Here is a 21258-nt window from a genome sequence, read left to right on the forward strand (position 1 = left end):
AACACTTCGGACGAAAGTAAAATAAAAACTAGTGAGGTAGCATCAGGTATGACTTGTGAGAGAATGGATATTCTATACAGTGTGCCAGCTGTGCAGATATTTGGAGCTGGGTCAGTATCTGTGATGCGTCCCAGGCCCCCCACCTCCCTCAGAGCCCTCCCCGCTGTTCAGCTCCCTGTGTGGGGCGGCTGTGGAGACTGCAGTCCCGGGTCCTACACGTGGAATGCATCATGCCTGGTAGAAGCACTGCCTTTGTACTGCGTGTTTGAAAAGCTTTGTACTGATCCCCAGGTGAAATTTGAAGGGCCTCTGACACAGCACACAGCGCTCCTGGGAGTCGGAGCACACAAACACAAAACTCACCTGCTCAGACTTAAGTCTTTACAATGAGATTTAATATTGTGTTATCGTGAGTCTCTTGAGACAGACACCAAGCTAAGGTCAAAAGTTGCAAATTCTTTGTTACATTTAAGCAACAATCTCTGTATTAGCTGTTTGCTTGAAATCAATAGAAAAGCATACCAAACAGGAGGCAATGTCCTGTAGCATATAGTACCTAATGCCTTGATTAATGAAATATCAAGCAGCTGGTTAGCAAGTGCAATTGTAAGAGCAAATTTCTTTTCAAAGTGTTTCATTTACCACAAAAGATGGTTTTGTTGAATTGCATGTTGCACAAAATCAGACATGCATGGTAAAGATAAATCCCTATAGGCTACTGTTCATGGTAGAAAGTTGGTACACTTGTAAATTCCATGAAAGACAACATGAAACCACATTTTGACAAAGCTCAAGCAAAAATGTGTACAAGCATTGATACATTACTTGTTTGTAAGCTAAGGCACAGGGCATCCTTCCTTTAGAAAGTTCTCTATGATATTAAGCATTTATGTTTTTAAAATGAAGACAAAAAGAGCAGACCTGTCATAACTGATATGTGAATACAATATGCAGAGCTAGCGAGTGCTTAAAGCTACACTTGGCAACTTTTATGAAAATAACTTTTTGTCATATTTGCTTAGAGTGTCACTACATCCACAGTAACACATGAGACAGATAGTCTGTGAAAAAAATCATGTTTCCCCTCCTCCTAGCTGCATTTGCAAGAATCTTCTGCGTCTCACGGAAAACAACCAATGAGAGCTGTCAATCACTGCTCGTGAACTGTGGTCACACTGTCAAAAATTGGCAGAATTGATAAAATATTAAGACTGTAGCAGACTCAGATTTATGCAAGTCAAATCAGATTCAGCAGTTTAATATGAATAGTTTATAATTCTTTTTTTTTTTTTTCAAAAGTTTGAACGGGGCTCTGAGGGACATTCAGTGTTACAGCGGCATTCATTTAGTATAGTTAAGAAGCTAACGGTCCAAATGACAGATCGCAGATGTGCAACAACATTTTTGCTGACACTAGATATCAAACAAAACCCAGAGACTGTGTTGTATGAACTTTCTGTGAGCTGTGAATTTCCCACTTCTTCACTTTAGGGTGTAGTCTCTTTCCCTCTTTGTGGCTGCCTGCATCACAGCTGCTTGTACCAAAGTGAAGTGAGCTCGTCAGCAAAATCTGGGGACCAAAACGTCCCCGAAGTACACAGCACACTGACTAGCAAAAGTCTCTCTAAAAAATAACTGCTTGACTTAAAGCAATCTCATTCGACTGAGGGGTCTCCAACTGATGATTCAAATCTCTGTATTTCAAGGGGCAGCCCTATCAAATATGGATCAAGATTCTGTCACTGCATTGCCTACTTCTCACCTTAAAGGTTTTCAGAGACATATTTTAGTGTACTGTTTAGCTGTAAAATGAGAAAGTTTGTGACCCAGCCGGTGGGCAGAGCTTAGTTTTGAACCAGCTTTGTTCAACATGTCTGTTGGGTCACAAACTTTCTCGTTTCATAACTAGACAGTACACTAAAATATGTTTCTGAGAACATTTCAGGCGAGAATGCAGTAACAGAATCTTCTTCATCTTTGATCAGTGCTGCCAGGTTTCATGAGCAGTAACTGACAAAAGTTACCCACAGCAGCTTTGAGCACTCACTGCCGTGGTGTGCCTGCATATCAAACGTGATTTTGCTAGATTCTTGCAAACCACGTGTGCTCTTTTTGTCTTTCTTTTGGTCATTTTTGTAGTCGATGATAACATGGTTTATCAATAATCAATATCATAAAAAGGTTGTTCTAGGAAGGACTACCTATGGCTTGCAAAACAAAGTCTCTACATTTGTCACAGGGTTAACTCTTGTACATCTGAGGACTTTTTCCCAGAGGGATTTTGTCAAAATTTAAATGTCATTTACATCATATACATGTCATTTAAATAGCCTAAACTGTGAATTACCATTTGGAATCTATGATGGATTAATTTCACGCTGCTTGATTTACATAAGAGACATTGATTCATTTTCCTTCTATGTCTCCAGGAAAAGAAGTTCCATCTCCACAGCGAGTCTCGTCTGCTCCGCTTAAAAAGGAGCGCATCTCCTTCCGGGACAACCCTGTCCAGCTGAGTGGTGGCTGGGGCGGGGGCAAGAAGAGGGACAAAGTGTACAAGTAAAACACAAACTCTTCTACAACCACACCACCTTTCTCTACTGTCCTCACCCGACACCCAGAGTATCTTTCAGGCAGATACGTTTAATGTTTTTGCGTCGTCTGATACATATCCCACAAAGAATGCAGCTTTCTCATATGGTCATCTAGTTCAGGAAAGCACATTTATTCATGAGGAATTATCATGCACTAGAATGTTGTGACCCAGGATTTAAACCAATGGATCTCATTCTCACAATTTTCCCTCCGTGAAGAAGACTTTCTGTATTTTCATTTTTAGTGCTATTTTATAGGCCGCTCTGAATCCCCCTGCAGCTGTTCTTTTCAGCCGAAAACTCGAGCTCCCTGTCCTGAAAATTAATTAGGACCAATAGGACCTGGACCAGCCCAAATATCTTCAGGCACTTCCATTATGTTGATTCAGCTCGAGTATCACTGCCTGAATATGATCGCAGCCAACCAGCACCAAAACACATGGAACGAAAATGGCACGCTTCATATGCAAATGATGATAGGAAATAAGAACCAGGACCTTTAATACCTGTGGATTTGTGTCTCTTTGGATGCTGAACTGTTGTTTCTGTGCTCTTTACTAAAAAACAGTATTTTTAGTTTGTAGCCATGGGAACAGACATGCTTTTTCCACTTCTCCTGTGCTCTCTTAAGAGTAAAGTTTAATAAAGCCCAGAGATTTAAGTGCAATTTCCCCATTATGTGACTATATTTAGCTCCCTCTCACCAACAGTGGGCTTGAAATTACTGCTTTTATGAGCCGAGCACAAACATTGGTGTTAGAATTAGAATGATGTTTTCTTTATTTCCAGTCGTGGATTATAATGGCCTTGTCTGTGTATTTGAATTTGGAGAGCTAAGGCGTCCATCCGCAAACACTGCCCAACCGGAGGCGGTGAACCTCAGGCTTGGAGGTTCCTCACTGGTCCGCCGCCTGGAAATGATAACTTAATGAATGTCAAAACAAATAGTCAGGGCTGCAGAGTGGCTCCCTGGCAGGAAATGCACGTCTGTCTATTTATTTTCCTCCTATCTTTCACTTGCACATGTCTGGAGGATGTGTTTTGACTGTACACAAGCTGATGGGGGGATTTTTGTCTTGGAGAGTGGCATATGCCAGAGATGTAGTGGTCCTGCCCAGTCGGGGGCTGTTGTGAAAACCAAGAGCGGAGTTCTCCGACAGGGGGAGACGGACTCTTCAGGCTCTCTGGGGGATGTCAAGGCGGTACATCAAGCTGTCATTCCACAACTGTGATGATGGAGAATTCAGATTTTTTATTGCACATATAACATGAGCAGACAAGTGACATAAAAGTCCAATGAAAAGTACTGAAACTGGTGTTTTTTAAAAAAGTTAAGATTAGCTCTGGCTTTCAGAGCTCTTCCCTACAACCACTGCTTCTGAAATTATATTGTTAAACCATCGTCCACCAGTCTTCATTAGATTTGTTTTCTTTTGGGTTATGGGTAAATTATATGTAACTTAAGACATCCAAAATCCATTGCCTGTTGAAATGAGTGCTCCACCGCACATTTAGATAACATGAAAAATGTCCCTCTAAGCCCGAACTGCCCTGCCAGCCTGACCTCAAGTCAGTAAATGTTGTCAGATACAGCCTGGTTGAGAGAGGTTTGGTATCCAAATCTCTCCAAGTGCTCTCTTCAAGTGCATTAGAGAACCATAACAGTTTGCTTGCAAGTTTTTGTATGCTTTCATTTTTGCATACTATCATTTTTGCTGACCATTTTTAAAGGCATGCTGCACAGTTTTAGATTTTTGTAAACAATTTTAGCCATTGGTTTCAGTTCATTTCTGTTTAAAATACACCAGCAGACGTGTGGAACTTGCTCAAGTTGTGTAGTTAATCACAGTGAACATCAAGTCTGTGTTATTTTTGACAATGTGATATTATCATTGCATGGTAATGCACCTATGTAAAGTGTAAAAAGAATACTGGCAGTTCAGTACTGAGGCACATTATGATGAGGCGATTGCCTCTGGTACGGAGGCCCTGAGGCTCAACATTTAACACATCACAATATTTCAGAAAAATCCTAATTTCAGAAAACACTAAGGCATTTGAGAAAGCTTCAACATTTCAATGTTTTACAAAACACAACATTGTAGAGAACACAACAGCATTTCCAAAAAGTGCATCTCACAAATCACATCAGCATTTCACAAAACACAACAGCATTTCACAAAAACTGCATCATTGAATAAAAAAAATGCTTTTTACAAAACATTTCAGAAAAATTCATTTTAAAAAATCTAACATTTCATAAAACACTAATACAAAACACAACAAAATTTCACAAACCACTAAATTTCATAAAACGCTGCAACATGTCATAAAACACAACAGCATTTCACAAAACACTACATATCGTAAAACAATGCATCTTTTGATAAAACATGACAGCATTTCACAAAACACTTCATTATATTAACAGCACTATAAAAAAAAACAACAACATTTTGTGAAATGTTTTGTTTTGACCCCCAGGGTCACCATCCTCTGGTGCTAAAACACAGTGCTGGACACACGTTAGACCATCTACATTACATGTGTGTGCGAGCAGCATTATACACAAACTGCAATGTGGTTGTACCGTGGCAGGAGTAAAGCTGATTTGAATGTGCTCTTATATTTATTATCAGGTAATTCATAAATCATAAATACACTAATGCCATGGTTTTGGTTGGAGGGATTTTCTTTAAACAGAAATTTATAGTGATGTAATTTTTCAGAGATATATGGCTTTGGTAAGTCTCAACACGGCAAAACACTTAAAAATGTAAAATAACCTTAACTCCAAATCCCACAAACACTTACTGATGAAGGAAAATGGCATAAACGATCTTTTCTTATTTATTTCTGCCTCATGACACAATTAAGAAGCTCCTTTAGCCAAAGTAAAGAAATAGGAAATGGACATAAACTTTGAGGAATGTGCAAGCTCTCCTGGAAATGTGAAACCAATTTATAACGAAAATGGGAATAAAGTCACACAAGCAGAAACTTTTCTGCACTGGATCCTGGTAAAAGTCAAAGTTAATTTATTCCCTGAATGACAACTGCTGGCTTTAAATATCACATAGATGAAAACAGGTCCTAGCCTCTTCATAAAAGTTGAGGGTAGCACTGATGTCACAGGTAGCAGGCCTTTAGAAAATTACTGTTAGAGGTTTGTATATTTATTAAGGTAGAGGTGAATCATTTAAATGTATCAGATGTTGGACAGCGTGTCTCTGGTGTCTTTGACAAAGATACAGAGGACAGTTATGTAAAGAAGTGCATGCATACAGTGTGTATTGCATGAGACTACATATCTCTTGCATATTTTAAATATGATAAAAAATGTACACAACTTGAGTTTACATTATAAAAAGTGTCAATAATCTATGTTTAGTAACACATCTTTTTGATATCTGCAGTTCAATGATAATCCAAACTTTGAATTGCATTTTAAAAATAAATTCTGCTCATGAGAGCTGAGTTTATGGGCCTCTTGTATCTGCAGCTCAAGGACTTCCAAGTTGTCTACAGCATTTTCTTTTTGCTACTAGACTAAAAACATAAAAAGATGTTTATACTTCAACTGCTTGTAATTTTGTTGTAGGTACTTTATGTGCTTGTGCATCTCTTGATGAAAGTTATTTTGACTAATTCTGTTTTTAAAATGAAATTAATAATATAATTTAAAATATCAAAGATAAAATCGAACAGTCATAGAGACCTCTGGCTGTTTCCATCTATGTTCTGGATTGACCTAAATCTCTTATTTATTTTAAGATGCAAAATATTAAGAAAACATTTTAATGTTAACGGTAATTTTAAAAGTGCTAATGTGCAGGCTCACCTTGCCTTTCTAGCTTGTTGCTGTATGCTCTATTGATAAAAATTCTTTAGAACACTTTTTAAAGCGGTTATATGAAAAAAATCTTCTCGTGATCAAAAATTGGTGTTAGTCTTGTATCACAGCATCTGGGTTTAGTCTCACTGACCATGCTGCCTGGTTAGTTCTGGTTTCAGTCATAGGTGACTTGTAGAACATGTCAACTTGAACCCAGATGACTTTGAGTCAAGTGACTGAGAGCTTTGTCAGTGCTCAGGAATGCCCGACTCCTGAACAAAAAACAAATGATAAACAAACAAAATGGAAACAAACGTTTAAAGCACGAATGTGCTGCTTTCACTTTTTGATATTATGAGCCAAATGTTCTGCAGACTCAAAAGACATTCCCAAAATTTGTGCTTTTGGAGAAAATAAACTCTGGTCGTTTCTGTGTTTTGTGGCCAGCCAGAGTTTGAAGACATTTCAATAGATTGAATTAGACCCAAGGGTAGCTTTGGGCATCATGATGTCATGTTTTTGCCTTCTGAAGTGGCACGTTTTGGCCTCTTGGGTCCTGGTTTGGTTGTGTTGGACTGTGATCAGTCACATCAAGACAGAAATGAATGATAAGTAGTTCAAGTCACTCATATTTTGACCATGATGAGTAATGTTTTAACAAACTGGCAGTTTATGTTTTTTATTAAAAATGAAGGTGGAGATCTTTCCAGGTGGCTCACATGACACATTCACTGCAGAATTAGTCTGAGCGGTCGGGCTTAAAGCGACCAAGCCGCCCAACTTTACAAGCCCACGCAGCATCTATTGTGGCAGGAATTTCCATCCGAAGACCCACCAAACCACAGTGAACTTTTCACATTTTCTCCTCAGCGTGAGCCAGTGTGCGAGGTCATCTTAGAACCTCAATAAGGCACCCCCCTGCTACTTAAGAGCACCTCTATTTATTTTTATTTTTTCTCCCGTGGCACTGTGAAGCTCCAGGTAACTGCCACTGACCCCATAGCGAACCAAAGCTACGCATGGTGTGCATTACAGGTGGTGTGGCTCATGGGTGGAGATGTGGAGGTGGGAGATAGACTTTGGTTAGTGGTAACATAATTCCTCCAATAAGAAGAAATAGAAGAACAGCTCTTCCTGTCCTCTTTGCAGAACTCCCTGTTGAGCCTTGTGTGTCTGCTCCTGAGGGCAGCTGCATGGGCTCAGTGGAACTTTCCTGCATGAGGATGTTTGCTCTTAAAGTCAAGCAAGAAAAGGTCAATACTTCATTTACATGACTTTTGCATGTCGAATTAAATTCTAATTCAGTGTTATTGTTAGCCTACTAAATTTTCACACAAGTGAAATTGCATTCCTTCAGAGAAATACATGGTCACTGTTCACTGAGCAAAAGGCTGTGGTCTTTTTTTTAAATGTGTACATGCTTTTGTCGCGACTGAAAAATTCTTTTTAAAAAAATCACTGGTAGCCTACTTTGATATCATGGCAAAATCGTGACAATAATTTTGCAAACATGTGACCCAAAACGCGAATTTCATAAACAGTACTCACTGCAAATCTTACATGTATACATGCGCCTAACTATTGACCGTCGTAGACATTAGATGCACACTAAATAAGTCAAAATAAAATTAAACATTTTGAAGAAACTCTTCGGTGCAACTCGGAATTTAAATTAATAGTTCAGGGTGTACTGGATATGAGCGAAAAATAGATCTCGGTTTGAAGCCACAGGTCATATTAAAATTCGTGCAACCTGCAAAATTATAGACTATATTTTTGTCCTTGTTTATCAAAATGTCAGTATTTAAAAAATCCCTCAATTAAAATCCTAGTTGGACTGCGATTTAAATTTGAAGCATGCGTGCACGTGTCAATAGCGATTAAATCGAGTAATTTAGGACTACCGTTTCGAAAGAAAACAGAACAACAGAGCCGTATTTTCTTTGCACTCAACACATTTTGTGCAAGCTGCACATGCTTTAACTGAACTTTAAAATAAACTTTAATAAACGTTAGAATGCATTGCTTTCTTATACAAATTTGTAAATGTAAAATAGTGACAACGCGTTTATAGACGTGAAATATGAGGTTCAACAAACATGGCAGGGCCTAATAAGGCTATTAAAAATATAAGGCCTCAAATCAATTAACCCAATTCAAATAAAATTACATAAATACTTGCCCCCACCCCTCACATGCATCTAAAGAAAAATATAGAGCATTTTGCTGATCACTTTATCCTGATCCTGTAGTTTAAACTGCCCAAAAACGAAATGCATGAACAGCAGCGACCTTGAGTATCCAAAGAATCTGATTAAATCCCATTTGAAGTCACAGCTCGTAGCTGCAGATAAATCATTGCCTCATTTTGGATGTCTAAACATGTTGTAAATTAAAGTCAGTTTTGATTGTTTCCTCTCAGAGTCCTTGTGTGGCTCGAGAATCACTTTAAACTGCTGTTTGGTTTGGATTCAGGGCGTGGGAGGAGTTGGGTGCTGTTTCATATTCAGAGAGGAGGGGAGCTCTTTAAGGAGCTCATTCTCTTTGGGGCTATAAAGACGTTGTGCCTTCAAGACAGAGCAAATTAACTCCATTGGCGAATTATTGCATTACAAGGCTCCGCTCATCGGTGCGCGACGGTTTCTTTTTTTAATGATTAAAGCGAGCGGATTTCGGTTAAGATGATGGAGTACATGGAGGATAAGTTTGCGTTGAAAAGCCAAGCGATGAAGGCCAGCGATTACTACATGGACCAAGTCATGGAGAGCCTGGACAGCGCGCAGTACTTCACCAAGTCCTCCCCGAAATGCGTGCAGGCCTTCGGGCTTCAGAGCGGAGAACACCGCTCCTCGCCCTGCGGAGACCAAAGTGGTGCGTAAAAACTTGTTTATGTAACTTTTTGTGCATCGACACAGCAAGTTCTCATATGAGTCGATCTGCAGCTGTAACATTCAGCATACTTTATTTATTTATTTTCTCTAAAAGGTTTTATTGTTCAGTTGTCATCATTAGATGTGGCTTACTTTAAAAAAAAAAGTTTTTGCCATTTTTTTTTTAATTTGAAAATTGTTGTAGGCTGTGTATTTCTATTTTTCCCCTCGTATATTACTTTAATAGGAAACAGAGGATCAAAGATAAGTGATAAATTTGAGTTTTGTTTAATAGCTTAGTGTACGTAAAACGTAATTTGTACTGTCCATATTTATTTATCATGTTTAGGTACAATATAATGCGTAAATATGCATATTTAATGCGTAAAAATTTGCTAATAAATCACTTTCTCGTTCCAGCCACTTACGTGGTGCCAAAAACAGACGACGACACTTTGCACTCGGACCTCGGGAGATCGATAGATAATTGTTGCACCCTGCGGGCGTCCCCGGTGACGACCGGACAGGAGAAAACGGATTTGGACGACATGGGAGACAAGTGCGACAGTAATGTGTCCAGCAGCAAGAAGAGGAGACACCGGACGACCTTCACCAGCGCGCAGCTGGAGGAGCTGGAGAAAGTGTTTCAGAAAACTCACTATCCAGATGTTTATGTGAGGGAACAGCTGGCCATGAGGACGGAATTAACTGAGGCCAGAGTGCAGGTACAGTTTATCACCGCACTCTTATTTTGTTCACTTTAAGGTTTGGAAAAAAAGAAGCCATAAATAAAATATAAAATAAAAAAAGACTAAACATAAATATGGAGCAACGCCGTTTTGCGTAAACATAGCTCGGATAAAAAAAATATGTTTAATTATTTAAATGTATTGATTAATACACACTTTTTGTTTACTAAAATAGTTCAGAAGGATTAATTTAAATTTCAGGCTGCAGTTAAAAAAAAAAAAGAAAGAAAAAAGAAATTAGTTTGCCAGAATTTGACAAGACTTACTTTCTAAACGAATGCTACATGATGTATTGTCACATTTTATTTGAACTAACTCGGTTTCGTCTCACCTTATTTTATTTTCACATTTTGTTTTTTTTCCCAATTAGGTTTGGTTTCAGAATAGAAGAGCAAAGTGGAGGAAAAGGGAGCGCTACGGGCAGATCCAACAAGCCAAAACTCACTTCGCAGCCACCTACGATTTATCAGTGTTACCGCGGACCGACAGCTACACACAGGCGAGTTGTGTTCAACGTTTTCTAACAATTAAGGTTTTTATTTTTGATGTCAAATCAACCTCTGATGGGAGTTTTCATCTATTTGTCAAAAGGACGCTGGTGCATACTGTTCACAGCGGCCTGTGATCTTCGTTCTACTTTTCTGTAAGCCCCTTCGTCTAAAATAGTCATTTAAAAAAAAATCAGAACAAATGAATGGATGTGTGTATATTTCGCGGAGGGGAACAGGGGACAAGCCCCTCTCAATATTAAGTATTTGTCCCCCTCAATAAAAAAAATTAAAGTAACAGGACGAAATTAAATGTTCACCATGATTTCATACAAAAAATGCACAAGTTGGTGCACAACATTCACCAGGATGCAGAAAATTAAGTGTTTTTCATTTTTTCATTCCAGGCAGAATATAACCAGTTTAAGAGTATTTAAAAATAAACTTTGGCGATTGAATGAGCACTGTTATCTGCATAAATCAATGCATGTCATTGCAGCTTTATTAATCACTTATTATAGAGCCCATCTTCAGATAAGAGGCTGGACACTGATTAGAGCCTCTGTGAGGTGTCACGGCTGAATGAATGGCCTTATATCAGATTTCATGTTCGCTGCACATTTGTCTTGCTGCTTGGACAAAGGTCAGGTACAAGATGAGGTGAGAGGAGACGCAGACTGTCAGTTTGTCCTTTTGGTGGGTGTTGTCTATCAGATTGGGCCTCAGGTTTTTCAGATGGAGGCGGCAGCTGCTCAGATGGGTGTCTGTGTGTGTGTTGACATTTTGAGCTTATAGAAAGCAGTCTATGCATACAATTCAAAGAGGTAGAATTGTTTGCCCTGGTCCTCTTTGCCCTGGCTCAAGACCAGGTCAGAAATCTGTTCTCGTATTTTCCCCGCACATGTTTCTGATAGATACCCCTGGATACCAGCCATACCCTCTTCTCCCAGCTGATCCAGATTACTGTCATTAAATGAACTGTCCTACATGTAACTGTGCTGGCAGTGGGTGTTTTTGTCTCCCTAAACACAGTGGACATGGATTGCATTCTTGTGGGTTTTAAAGAGTTTGGTTTTGTTTTGTTGACTATGAGGGTTTTTGTTATTCTTGGCTAAAGGCTGAGGTCCTGCTTATCGATGGCACATGTTGTCAGGAACGTGTTGGCAAAGCCGAATCTCGAGCTAAAGCTGTATTTCAGTGCTACAAAAGAAGTTTATCTTACTGTCAAAGTGGATTTTTACTGCATTGGTTTGTGGTTTTTCTTACAAAAATTATGTCGGTGAAAGGCGTTTGTCCTGCATTGAGCAATAGTCAGTTTAGAGTTTTGCAGGTTTTTTTGCTCGTTTTTTTTCTTCAAAATGCTGAAATTCAATTTTTGTACACTTATCTATTTATTTAAAATTATTTAGTTAGTTTTTATTTTTTCCAGAAATATAATTATAAATTTAAACTGTGCGGGAGAAAGCGCCAGTGGCGCATTTCAGTTACTTCATTTTGACAAGATAGAATTAAGGAACAAATGAATTTGCATGCTCTTCACATGCTACTTACTTACGCTGGCTTAACCTCTCAGTTTGATTGAAATCTTGGCGAATGAAACCAACTGAACTGCCTCAGAGTGAATGAAGTCATTTGGTTGTGATCGAGCTGTCAGTTCAGTCGGCATTGCACGTTAAAGACAGATGAACATGATGTTCTGGAAGCTGGAGCTCCCGTCTATAAAGTCAGTCATGTGATGTTTGCTGTATGCTGACCAGATGGGATTATATCTCCTCTCTGTCCGCTTTGTTCTCTGATACTCTTATAAAATGCCAACAGAGGCCGCGTGTCACTTTCGTGATGAATTTTCAAAATATATTATATAATCATAAGATGCTCTGTGTCTTTGGAGTTGTTTGGATCCGTGTGCATTCAGACAACGTTTGATACATTAAAGGGTCACTTTATCCCTCTAAAAATACATTTTCTCATTCACTTCCAGTGTTACAGCCATGCTGATAGTTTTGTTGTAATGCAGTATCTGTAAGATTTTTGCCTGCACCCTAATACAAAAGAGGTGAAATTCCTTCTTTTTTTTTTTGCTCAATGCTTTGACACAAAAATGCTTCTCTTTCCACAAACAGTGTCTGTGGTAATCTGGATAATCCACTTACATTGCTGTCACAGGCGCCATTTTTTCCTGCCAGCGGCGTTAGGTGACGACCGTCTGCTTGGTTCCTCTGCTACTGCAGATTGTTATCTTATTTCAGAGCAGCAGACTTGATGACTAAAATCATTGTCATGGGTCACACCTGGGCCCGGGGTGAGCCGAGCACATACGAGCAGCAGTCATTCTTTGGCCTGCAGACCTCCTCACCACACCTTTGCTGTATTTGTTTTTGCAGCACAACACCCCTATAGCTCATTTTCACCCCTCTACTACTGAATACAGATTTCTTCTACCTATCTGTGCAGTTTGTTTGACTTTTTAATATATTATTTTATTGGTTAATTTTACCCATGTGTCTCCCTCTTTTTGTTCAGCTTAAGAGACTGGTTATGACAAATGGGGCTCATTACCCCTGGGTTTGTTTTTAATATTTGGGGTGGGGGGGTACTTATGAACCTGGGGTCCTCTGCCAGAAAACTTTGAGCATCAAACACTTAATTTCCTGCATTCTGGTGAATTGTTGTACACCAATTTGCCTTTTATGGATCGATTTACAGCATAAAGGTTTTAATCTTGTCACAATAAAAATCCTCTGCTACATTTATGTTTTTATTGGGAGGGGGACAAATGCACATATTCTAAATACTGAGGGGGAGGTGTCCCCTGCGTCCCTCCCTCCCGAAATGTATACCTGTGCTCACAGGCGCTATTTCCTCAGTAGAAAGTAGTTCTAGTGAATACTGTGTTTATGTGTGTGTATGAAAAGACAGATATCTAGACCCCACTAAAGTTAAGTTAGAAAATATATTTTTTTGTAAAGCTGGTGAGACATCCCATAACCGTTTTCACTATATCTGTAAGAAATTAGTGTTTCTGCCCACTTATTTGATCATTTAACTTTACACCCCTTTAACAGCTACATTGCTTGAACAACTCACCGTTGACCAAACTCAACTACACCAGAGAATTATTATTAGTTTTTAAAGCTGTAGTTACAGTAATATTTCTGTAGAGATTTACTGCCTAAATTTCTATATTTTTATGCAGGATATTCTGATAAACAACATCTATACTGTGTGACAAAAAAATCTCAAACTAAACGCTTACTATTGTTTCCGGGATTTCAATTGCATCTCACAGCTATTATCAGTGAAGGGAATGAAACAGGTGTCATTAAGTGAAGTGTTTATACTGCACATGTTAAGGTTGGCACGTGTCAGATTTTCAGTGCATGATTGGCCAAGCTATTATTATATTATCTGGATATTTATAGAAAAAAACTAAAAACCAATAAAATAAAATCAAAAAAATATTTAAATGTCAAATTCATCTTTAATATTTCTTTCTTTCTTTCTTTCTTTATTTTTTGGCACCTCAAAATACGAGTGTAGGGAGGTGGAGCCAGAATCTGTAAACATCTGTGGTTGGGAAGGGGAGACGAAACTATAACGGAAAAAAAAGTGATTGAATTCATGCTCTGCTTTTTACAGCATTATTTTTTAGATCTGAAGTTACAGCAATATTTCTGTAGAGATTTAGTACATACATTTATTTGTCTTTATGCAGGATGTTCCTATAAAAATGATCTCAAATCAAAAGGCATATTTGATATTCACAATGATATCAAATGGAATGGAATGATACAGGTGCCATTTAGTGAAGTGTTAACACTGCACATGTTAGGGCTGGAACATGATAACAATATTACCTGGATATTTATTGAAAATTTGAGAGCAAAAAAGTCAAAAATTGTCAAATTGTCGAGCCAAATTCATCTTTATTTTTATTTTATTTTTATATTATGTGTTTAGTTGTGTTTAAATGATTTAAGAGGCCCTGGATTATTTACAAGATACCATCATATGTGTATTACTGACATGATATCAATATGACATCTTTTAAAAAATGTCACATACTTCACCAATACCGGTATATCATGACACCCACTAGTACATTAAGGCAGAGTATGAATTCAATTCACCTTTGTATTTAAATCTTTGTATATACTAATTTTCAATCCCTTAACATTAATTTTGGTGTAAGCGCTCCGATGCATCTTCATGAAATTAATCTCCCTCGCATCTAAAACTTTTTTTCATCCAGCAGATTCCCAACAACCTGTGGCCGAGCCCTGCTCCCGGTGGCTCTGTGGTCTCCTCCTGCATGCTGCCCCGAGGCTCTCCTCCCTGCGTCACTTCCTACTCCCACTCCCCCCGTTCAGCTGCCAGTGCTGCTGAACATGGCTACGTGGGCTTCCCCAACCAGCAGAATCAGTTTGGCCATGTTTCCCTCAACAACTTCTTCAGTGCAGATTCCCTCCTCACGCCGGCCGCCAATGGTCACCACGCCTTCGAGACCAAGCCTGAGTTTGAGAGGCGCTCGTCCAGCATAGCCGTGCTGCGCATGAAGGCCAAGGAGCACACGGCCAACATCTCGTGGGCCATGTGATCAGGGTTCTTGTGCATGTCTGGAAAGTCTGCATAATGTATGGAAAAATATTTTTGAAGAATTTTCAGTTTGTACAAAGTGTGCAGATTGATCAAAGAGTCAGAATTCATATTGAAAACAAGCTGTTTGTCACTCATCAATATTTCATCTACAGATGTAGATGTAACTTATTTGGTATTGTGAATGAGAATCAGCTATGGACAATTTTCATCACCACATTGCCCTGCTATTTAGATCTGCAACATATGTAACGCCTACCAAAATTTGCTCAACGGGGTCAAAAAAATATGGTATTGATAACCTACGTAAACAGGAAATGAGTCAGGATTTATGGTTCTCTGCATATTCTAAAATCTGCAAGTCAAAAAGCTCAAGCTTGAAACAAAAATATATAAATAGCCATATTATTGTGTGACAGACAAGTTGTCAAAGGCACTTAAAGGGACAGTTCACCACAAAATCAGTGAGTTGCTAAGTGTTGGAGATACTAGCCGTAGAGATGTCTGCCTTCTCTCCAATATAATGGAACTAGATGTCGCTCAGCTTGTGGTGCTCAAAGTGCCAAAACAATACATTTTAAAACTCAACTGCAATGTCTCTTTCCAGAAATCATTATCAGAAAATAGTCAAGATAATCCACAAATCTTGTTGTGAGCTGTTTCATCTTGGAACTACTTTCTCTCTATTTCACTACACCTGCAAACTATGTCTCCGTGCAGAAGGAAGAGTGCATCTACTCATGGGCAAGAGCAGTAAGTTATTTTTGGCGGCTAATTTTTGATAAAGTCTTAGTTTTAAACAAAATGCATGTTAGTTTTAGTCATATTTTAGTTACGTTTATCTTTCATAAATTTAGTTAGCAACTCAAAATGTTTTGGTCCAGATTTAGTTGATAAAAAAGTCATAACATTTCAGTCAACTTTTAGTCATTATTTTTAGTCATCAGGTTGTTTTTTATTTATCTAAGTAGACTCCTATGGGAATCAACACATAAGAAGTCAGGGGCTGCTAACAGCCACCTCTACAGCAGCTCATAGCTCACAACTTGTGCTAATGGCCTGCATTGGACTGAGTGTTTTTTTGCAGGCTAGTGCAGCCCGTCATCGCTCCAGTCTGATACTGTTCATATGGCAGGAGAATATAATTGCAAGCATGGCTGTTCTCGGCTTCGTAGTTAAAAACATTTTAAAAATACTTGGCAGGTAATAATTTATCTACTCCTCCCTCTACTCCTCTCTCAAAAAACAAAACGTACATTTTGTCACATTTTTATTGTTATCAAAGATCTGTTTTTAGCTTGTCACTATAATTTTTTTTTGTCATGGAAAAAAGGGTTGTTGACAAATGTTTCTTGTCATAATTTTTTCCAAATAAATTAACACTGGAGGAGAGGCTTGTATATAAGACAGACTGGAATGTAAACATTATAGCATCCTTCTGGGCTGAGTTACAACGTTAGCTGGCTCCGTGGTGTTAGATGGGCTAATGAGTCGATACACGCTTCTTTCTGTGTGGTGGTGATGTTGGCGGGTGAAGTTCAGTGGAAAGAAAATAGTTCCTACATGAAACTGCTCACAACAAGGTCTGTGGATTATCTTCAGTGACCCAGTGTTGAGTTTTTCGAATATATACAGTATGTATATATATATATATATATATCTCGGTGCTTTTAGCACCAAAAGCTGAGTGTCACGTAGTTCAGTTATAACTGAGAGAAGGCAGACATCTCTGCACTCACACCAAAACAATCTCAATTGATAAATAGCACTACAGGTAAGAGAAAAAAATATGTGTTTTTGATTTTGGGGTGAACTGTCCCGTAAAGGTGGAGATGGTCTAAACATTCATGTAACTAAAGCAATACATTCATATCATTCAGGCTTTCAGGGTTTTGTCCAGTGCATTTTTTTCCAGCCCGCAGTCCTTTCTGGTCAGACCAGATAGTTGTCAAACTGTGGAGGTGAGAGCTGTGATGTGAATAAGCTTTCTTTGTTGTTGTTTTTTAATGGAGGTCAGGGAGTCCTCAGTGTTTCCTCTTTATCAAGACGGACAGAAGTGAGAGATGGAGGTGAAGCAAGAAAAACTCCGGGTTCCGATGGGATTTGATCCCAGTGTGGGTACATTTGGATCCAGAGGGAGGGGTCCCAAACCACTACAGCATTTTCTAAGCACTGTGAATAAGCTTTGTTACCTACGCCTTTCCTCCTCCTCCCTCGTTCCAGCTCAGGACCGAAGATGAGCAGCGTGGAGACAAACTAACTTGACGTACTGACATGTCTGTGTGCTTTGCAGCAAAGCTCTGTAATCTCTGTCGTCTGCCTCTGTTGTGTGTCACAGGTACACGATGCAGACAGAGGAGGCAGGTTTTAAAATGGTTTGTGTTGTAAATTTATCTGTTGGAAGTATAATAAATGGATGTCACTTGATTCCGGCATGGCTGTAGTTTTTTAATTGAAAAATGACAATGTGTAAAGTACAGTCTGGTAAAACTGTGTATTTTTCTTGTCAACAAACCTCATGAAAGTGCAAAACTAACAATGAAAGCATCCTACCAGTAGGTTTAAATGAGTATCTAAAGTGTAAAATATCTGTTTTCTCTGTACCATAGAGCTACATTAGTGTCCCAGGATTATTAAAAACACATTAATGATGTTCAAAAGCCAGTGGAATTATTTTAAAAGCAATGCAGTGTATGCATAGCATGATACTCTAGTGGCGCATGTCACAACTATACTTATTTTAAGCCAAACCAGGATGTTTTTTTTTTTCTAAATCTAACCACATGCTTTTGTTGCGTAATAATACACATTTGGTTCTCTAGTGAAATTTTACAGCCATGTGGTATATGTGGGATTGATTAAAAAGTAACCTACAGTGTGTGTTCATGGTAATCAAGGAACATGTCAGCTAGTGTAACAGTGTGGCTCACTAATGTGTTTTTAATAGTTTTTGGACAACAATGGCAGTCTATGGCAGAGGAACAAGATATGTCAGGTTTTAGATACACACACACTATTGGTAAGAAGAATCAATTCCTTGTTCAACTCCGTCTTTACATGGAATTTTTTGACAACAAGAAAATGGTACATTATAATCAACCTTATCCTTTCAACTCCATCCAAAATTAGACGTCACCTTTGCAGTTTGGAAACAGTCAAGCCAGCTCATTAAACACAGTTAATCTATTCATTCATCAATAGTGGTCATTTCCATGATGCCCCAACACTCCATGTTTCTCTTAAAACATGCAGTACTCGTTCTTTAATCTATCACACTGTCCCGTAATTGGGAGCATATCTTCTACGCTGTCTTCTTTTTCCTCTCTGACATCATCCTTTTGTTTTGTTCTGAGATCATAGTCGACGGCGGATAGCATCTCAGGGAAACCCTGTCTATAGGAACGGTAGGCTTGATTCAATTAGGACTTAACTTGTGTCAGATGCTTCGATTTGGAAACAAGTGTTGTTTCCTTGGGGTACTTCCTGGTTACTGCCATTCAAAAGTACAAACCCGAGTATGTTATCTGCACGCATCATAACATGGAAGCTTTGATCCTGAAGTGTCCATAGAAACGGGGTTGAATTTGTTCCCTGATGCTGCAGTGAGGTGTTTCTTTGTCTTATTTAACACAGACAAACTGTGTATTATGTGTGTGTATATGGTGTAAAATTCTGTGCTAACTTTAATATCTATCTACGCAGTGGGTGAGAATAAACTTGTCTTTTCATTTCCTGTGAGCAATTAGTTTTTTTGACACATATCTTTATTAAACTTTTTACACATTATGGATTAAACTGAAATAATGAGAGACTGCAAGTTCAACAGTCACTGATAATGTTAAGAGCTCAGTATAAACCAAAATTGTACTTAGTTGTTTTATTTAAAAGGGACCATGTACAGTGTTAAAATATTAAAGGTCTTTAAAAATCTGCTACAGGGTATTTTTACAAGACAAGGACAGTATTAGTTGATATTGTGGGACCCACTTGAATTGATATTGTGCTGTAGTAGTGCAAATTCCCCTACATGCATTGATTGTGTGACCTTTGGGCCCAATTTTGCCGGGTCTGTAATCCAGCTGTTAAACACGCTGACTCAGTCACCAGAAAAAAACGCAGGTATTGTATGTTTTTGCAAAGCATAGATATGTTACATATGTACGTTATTGCGTAGCGGATACAGTTAAACTCTACGTTTCTAACGCTGTGGGTTGTTATGTTTTGGCACAAGACCACTTGGTAAGTAAATGTGGAATGAATTTGGAAGTTGTTGCGTCTCCATTTAATTTCCAACCGCCACATTTTGCATTCAGCAATTTGGTTTTAGTTGACAATCAAAAAGTTAGTTCCTCACAGTTCTTGCCTGTCACTTAACTGCATTCTGTGGGATTGGTTCAGATCAAGCGAAATTAACTGATTCCTGTCGCACTTTTTAAAACAATTGGGGAAGATATCAAGTATTAAGTCAAAGGGCTCAAGTGAAGTCATTAGTCGTTATTATTTAAAGTCAAATTTAGTGGCAAGTCTTTTGTTTTTAGTCAAGTTGAGTCTAAAGTCATCAAGTTTGTGATTTGAGTTCAACTCAAGTTCATGTCTGGTGACCAGAGTCCACACCTCTGGGTATTACACTTGCTGACCATTCACTAGTTATAACCTTTAGTTGTATACTGTAGGTATGCTAAAATAACATGGCCATGGATTCATAAAAAAGAAAAAAAAAGTTTCTGTGTTGACCATTATCATTATCATTATTATACCCTTATCATTCCAGCTCACCAACATAAAACACTTTTTGTGACTCCATCCACAGATGTTTACCTCATTCAGTGAGCCTTTGATGAACATACCTGTAACTAGATCTCCAATATCTTTCATATCTGTCACATTTTTCCACCATCTCTACATCCCTGCCGCCCCCTCCGCCCCATCATCTCTCTGTATGGCAGTAATCATCACGCTGTGAGTCCACAACCAGACCCTGATGGTCATGCAACCAGGCCTGCACACATATTTACAAGTGTGAGTGTTTGTGAGTGTGTGTGTGTGTGTGTGTGTGTGTGTGTGTGATGCAGAGAGAAAGAGTGAGAGAGAGAAAGCTCCTGCAGACCAGATCCATCAACAGCTCCAATGGGTTTGACCCTCTCAGGTTAACCGCAGCCATTAATATAAGAGCTTCCCTCCCCTTCCTCCCTACTTCCCGCACTACCTCACGTGGGGGAGGACAGGCCTCTGTGTGTGTGTGTGTGTGTGTGTCTGAGAGAGAGAGAGAGAAAGAGAAACACACACAAATGCACACACAGCTGTTGACATGAAGAAATAGAGCTAGATCAAACACTTTGGCGGCGGGCGGCTGAAAAATGGAGTTGGCGGTCACGTATGTTCCACAGCAGAGATCTACACTTGTCTGCCCACTGTTGTTATTCTCATCACTCAACACTGATGTTCTACTTCTTCTTCTTCTCCTCTGGAATGGATAAACCAGCTCACCACCGCTCCATCTTTTTTTTTTTTCTATAGGGGCGGTTATTTCTCATAAGCCCTCTCCCTGGCTCGGTGTAATATTCTGAGAATGATTCGTGTTTCCTTACAGAGGTAATTTAACATAAGACATTCCTGTCAGACTGTGGTGATGGCTGACTACATGAATTAAGGATGAACATGTGCTATTCCTACAAATACTGCACACAAAGTTGGTGGATGCTTGTATATAAAGCGTTCTGTTTATTGAAATCACTAAAATGGAGAAAAAGTCAGAATTCAGTGTCAGAAGTGAGGACTTGATCTTGTCTTCTGTACAAGTTTAAGGCCTGAAAATAGGAACATGATCAGTTTTCAACTGCAGGAATGAATAGAATATAAATAAGTCAGAGCAGGCCCACCTTGTGTATTCAATTATTAGGCCAATGACTCAGAAGAAAATCAATGACTGTAATAAAACAAAGAATTTCATGTTTTTGCTCTTGTTTGGGGTGTTTTGGGAACATTAATACTTGCCTCTGTGCAGCTCATTGTATTTGCTGCAAAACGCACTACATTTATGTGCAAGATTATTTTAGTTACAGATGTTATTTTTTTCTTTTTGCATCACTGAAGAATGTTATTAATGGCATCTGTACATGGAGCTGC

General features: G+C 38.8%; 2 protein-coding genes across 2 annotated transcripts in view; both read left to right on the plus strand.

Annotated features, from left to right (window-relative positions):
- lrriq1 (leucine-rich repeats and IQ motif containing 1) overlaps nt 1–3447 on the plus strand; it is a 40961-nt gene extending 37514 nt beyond the window's left edge. Inside the window, exon 20 of the mRNA XM_042496379.1 lies at nt 2430–3447. Coding sequence (XP_042352313.1) covers nt 2430–2563 — 134 coding nt within the window. The 3' untranslated portion in view covers nt 2564–3447. The remainder of the gene's footprint in view (nt 1–2429) is intronic.
- A 5648-nt stretch (nt 3448–9095) lies between these two features.
- On the plus strand, nt 9096–15133 carry alx1 (ALX homeobox 1). Its single transcript, XM_042495471.1, has 4 exons — nt 9096–9300; nt 9720–10024; nt 10419–10547; nt 14792–15133. Exons 1-4 carry the CDS (start codon nt 9111–9113, stop codon nt 15131–15133), a joined length of 966 nt encoding a protein of 321 aa, XP_042351405.1. The 5' UTR covers nt 9096–9110.
- The last annotated feature ends 6125 nt before the right edge of the window (nt 15134–21258 follow it).

The sequence above is a fragment of the Plectropomus leopardus genome, chromosome 11 (assembly GCF_008729295.1).
Source record: "Plectropomus leopardus isolate mb chromosome 11, YSFRI_Pleo_2.0, whole genome shotgun sequence".
Classification (NCBI taxonomy): Eukaryota; Metazoa; Chordata; class Actinopteri; order Perciformes; family Serranidae; genus Plectropomus; species Plectropomus leopardus.